This window comes from Octopus bimaculoides, chromosome 1 (assembly GCF_001194135.2).
Source record: "Octopus bimaculoides isolate UCB-OBI-ISO-001 chromosome 1, ASM119413v2, whole genome shotgun sequence".
NCBI lineage: Eukaryota > Metazoa > Mollusca > Cephalopoda > Octopoda > Octopodidae > Octopus > Octopus bimaculoides.
This window is the reverse complement of record NC_068981.1, coordinates 30,328,977-30,333,367: the sequence shown is the minus strand read 5'-3', so window position 1 is coordinate 30,333,367 and position 4,391 is coordinate 30,328,977. Positions and strand designations below refer to the sequence as shown.

The 4,391-nt window shown below is 37.8% G+C and overlaps 1 protein-coding gene across 1 annotated transcript in view; it reads right to left on the bottom strand.

The window, feature by feature from the left end:
* Window positions 1-1,537: 1,537 nt before the first annotated feature.
* Window positions 1,538-4,391, bottom strand: part of LOC128250041 (uncharacterized) — a 5,015-nt gene continuing 2,161 nt past the window's right edge. Inside the window, exon 2 of the mRNA XM_052974698.1 lies at window positions 1,538-2,028. Coding sequence (XP_052830658.1) covers window positions 1,538-2,028 — 491 coding nt within the window. The remainder of the gene's footprint in view (window positions 2,029-4,391) is intronic.

Sequence of the window (4,391 nt, the reverse complement as noted above, 5' to 3'; positions counted from 1 at the left end):
AAGCCCTCTGAGTGAACCTGGAAGACGGAAACTGAAAGAAGCTCGTCGTGTGTTTGTGCGTATATGTGTGTGTTTATGCGTGTATGTGTGTGTTTGTGTGTGTGTATTTATGTATGTGTGTTTTTGTGCCTGTGTTTGTCCCCCCCCCCACCACCACCACCACCATCATCGCTTGACAACTGATGTTGGTGTGTTTACCTCACCGTAACCAAGTGGTTCGGCAAAAATTCCCGATAGAATATATACTAGGCTTAGAAAGAATAAGTCCTGGAGTCGATTACTTCGGCTAAAACTCTTTAAGGCGGTGCTCCAGCATGGCCGCAGTCAAATGACTGAAACGAGTAAAAGAATAAAAAATAAGCTATGAGTCTTGAGGTTATCTCCCCTTCTCAAGTAGAGCTGATCACAATTGTGATTTGATAATTACGATACATCGTCTACAGGCGGAGATTATTTAGATAAATCAAGAATTTACGCTGTATGATGTTTGAAATACCTGTATTTGTCTGTGTTGTTGAAATACATACCATTGGCCATTCTGTTATTTTTCTAATTTCTTCTTTGTTTATTAAATGGTCGTTGACTCACCTCACTTCATCCCAATTTTCACAGGTTTCGTCAAGGTGTCCAGATATCATCCTTCAGACTAAGCAGACGTAGTGAATCACCATTTTAGTCGACGGCGATCTGGCCATGTCACTGGTTGTTTTCAGTTACATGTTATCAGTGTCGCTCATACATACATACTTACATATATACATACACACACATACATGCATATATACATGGAGACATACATACACAGATATATGCATCATGAGGAATTCCGGAAGAAGCTTCGTGAGACCACTACTGAGACGTTTCCGAAAAAAAAAGAAAAGCCGTTGGTAAACAGTTTATAGCACAGACTCCATCTAAGAATATCTGAAGAAGGAATTGTATTCCGAAATATCATCGGACTATAGATAACCAAATTACAACAAGTATATAGTCCATTTTTTGTATTATAGTGCATTGTTGTACCATTCAAAACTTTTTATTCTATACATAAATGCATACACGCACATACATACATACCCACAAACACACACACACACACACACACACACACACACACACACACACAATGTTCAAGGTGTGCCTCTTTCTGTATCAATATTGCAATATCCGTTAGAAACATTTGCGTTGTAATTTCCCAAGAAATGGAACGCGATAAAATAGCTGTGATTGAAGGGGTTAATTTCATCATCATCATCTCTCTTTCTCTCTCTCTCTCTCTCTCTCTCTCTCTCTCTCTCTCTCTCTCTCTCTCTCTCTCTCTCTCTCTCTCACGTAATTCTTAGAGTACAAAGTAAAAATTAAATAAACATAATCGCTTTTCCCTCTTTTCTTCATAAGGAAATCATACATTTTACTGCCAGCAGCGAAGTCTTGAAATCTCAAACGTTTGAGTAGAAATTATAATCAAACCATCGAATAGAAACACGCGTCAATTTTAACAATAAGTCTTTGTTATAAGTAATATAAAAGCCGACAGTTATATATATCCAGTTGCTTTAAGGTCACTGTTCGAAGGACATCGACTAGATCCAACTTCAATCACGACCACATGAGAGATAACATCTGGTTCCACCATTTCTGATGGGCCAGCCACCGATACGCTTTTCCTATGCTGCGATGTGATGACATTAGAAACTCTTTCAGTACGCTTTGTCTCGGCAACACGTTGCATCCAAAGATTTATGTATTTCTTTAGCCAAACGTTGGTAACTCCGGAATCATCGGTGTCTGTCTCAGCATTGACCTTCATTTTGTTTCTAATCAGCTCTTTTGTTTGATAGTTTACATCAGTGACATCTTCACGTATAGCCCAGTTGTCTTTGTAAGTGTTATAGACTCTGTCTACTAGACGTGACACAAGAATGGAAGTACTGGCTAAAAAGATGATCACCACAACGGTAATTGGCAGCTTGTAGTAGAGAATCTTCCATTCTTCTAACAAAGGTGGTGATAAAGTACTCGTTTCGTCTAGAAATAGAAGGAAATGATTATTAAAAGTCACAATGATATAGTTTTATACACTGGCATTCTTTACTAAACGTTGAATCAGTACAATAAAACTATTTGCTCTGCAGCTATACTTAACTTAGTATACAGTCCTCTGGATTTCTAGTCGACTTGATTATTGATCTAAAAATTACGCGAGCACACATGCACTTTCTCTCACATACACATGCACATATATACATACATATATACACACATGTGTATATTTTGTTTGTATATATTGATATTATATTATACTGGATTAAACATATATATATATATATATATATATATATATATATATATATAACCCCTCCCATAAGCAACCCATACCCAAACAACCAACATTTTTTAGTCGCACACCAGAGGAAACAGATAACAATATGAAACCCGAGACACAGGAGAAACCCAACGTAATCAACCTCTCCCACTTATCCTTATCTAACATTAAGATAGACATCCTCTCCAAAGGACTCAAATTCACACCGACACCTCGCAGAGCCAATCAAAGTGAAATTAAAGACCGTATCTCAGAGTTCTGCAGGAAATTAAGACTTGCAGAGACCCTGACCGACTTTGATGATCAGGATGAACCACTGGTCAAGAACAAAAGCCAATACACCCCCAACAAAGAAAGAAGCAACAGCCTTGATGAATTTTGCAAATACATCGAAAACTTTCCCTATCACACCCTGCACAAACAAAAAACCATCCCAAACCTCAACAAAATCCAATGGAAAGAAATTAATGAACTATCAAACAATAAAGAAATTACAATCAAAGAAGCGGACAAAGGCAACGCAGTGGTAATTATAGACACATCCTACTACAGAAATCTAGTCATGTCCTTACTAAACAACAATGAGTATTATGAAGAAATCAACAACTACAATCCCCCAAAAATAATGAAAATCCTCTCCTCACTAATACATACCCACGGGAAAGACATCACAAAAAAGGGAGTAGATTTCCTTACAAATTTCAAATACAAACCCAACCTCTCCAATATCCACAAAAGCCCAACCATCAATGAAGCCATCGACAACTCACCACATACATACACCAACACCAGGAGACCTAAAATTATGACCCATCATAGCTGGCCTATCCTGTGAGACACACAGATTAAGTTACTTCACGGACATTCTCCCGAAGCCATATCAAAAACATATTAGAAGCTACATGAGAGATGATTTAGACATGCTGAACCATCTCCCAGAACAGGTTGGGGAAGAATCCATCATGGTCTCCTTCGATGTTATAAACCTAAACTCCAACATTCCACGTGATTATATGGGATGGAAGTGATTCGATTCAGGCTAGAATTACATCCAGAGGAAATACCAGAACGAATAAACAAAACCTTCATCATTGAATCAATCAAATTCATTCTCCAGAATAATCATTTCATTTTTGACAACTGCTACTGCCAAATATCGGGAATTGTGATGGGCACGAGAGCAGCACCTACCATTGCCAACATCACAATAGGATTCTTAGAGAAAAACATATATCAGAATTCACTGTGAAAATTTGGAGATCCTCTCGGCCAATGCATTAAAGAGAATTGGAATAGATACCTGGATGACTGTTTCGTATTCTGGAATAACAACTTAAACAAACTCCTAGAATTTAAAACACTTCTGAGTAGCATCCACACAAGCATTCAATTCACAATGGAATACAACCAGGAGGCACTTCCATTCCTAGACATTCTAATTTTTAAAAAAAGAATAAAATAACAACAAAATCGAAACAGACATATTTTATAAAACAGCAGATGCAAAACGATACTTTCTCTTTAGCTCTTGCCATCCTAGACACTCAAAAACAAACATCCCCTTCAACCGTGCAAGAAGAATCTGCACTATTGTCTCAGAGAAAAAAACTAGAGATTTAAGACTACAAGAACTGAAAAATGTCCTCCTCGATAGACTCTACCCAATCCAACTCATTAATGAAGGAATAAAACGTGCCAAATCTATCAACAGCGAGACATTAAGAAAACCCCAAGAAATTAACAAATCTCTCCTTAAAACACTACCCTACATTTCCACATACAACCCCAGAAACAAAGAAGCATTCAGCACAACCATGCAATACCTACCAAAACCACACAAGGACCCAAAACTAAAAAGAATTTTACGTGACACTAAAATTGTCAAAAGCAATAAACAACCTAAGTCATTAAAGAAACTACCGACTAATGCAAAATTATTCCCCTCCACAACAAGCCCCAAAGTAAAAAAGTGTAATCGCCCCAACTGTGGTACAGCCACTATTATTCCCAGGGCTACTCTGACCCGGAGTAGTAGCGCCTGTTACGGTTCCATCTGTGGGTTAAC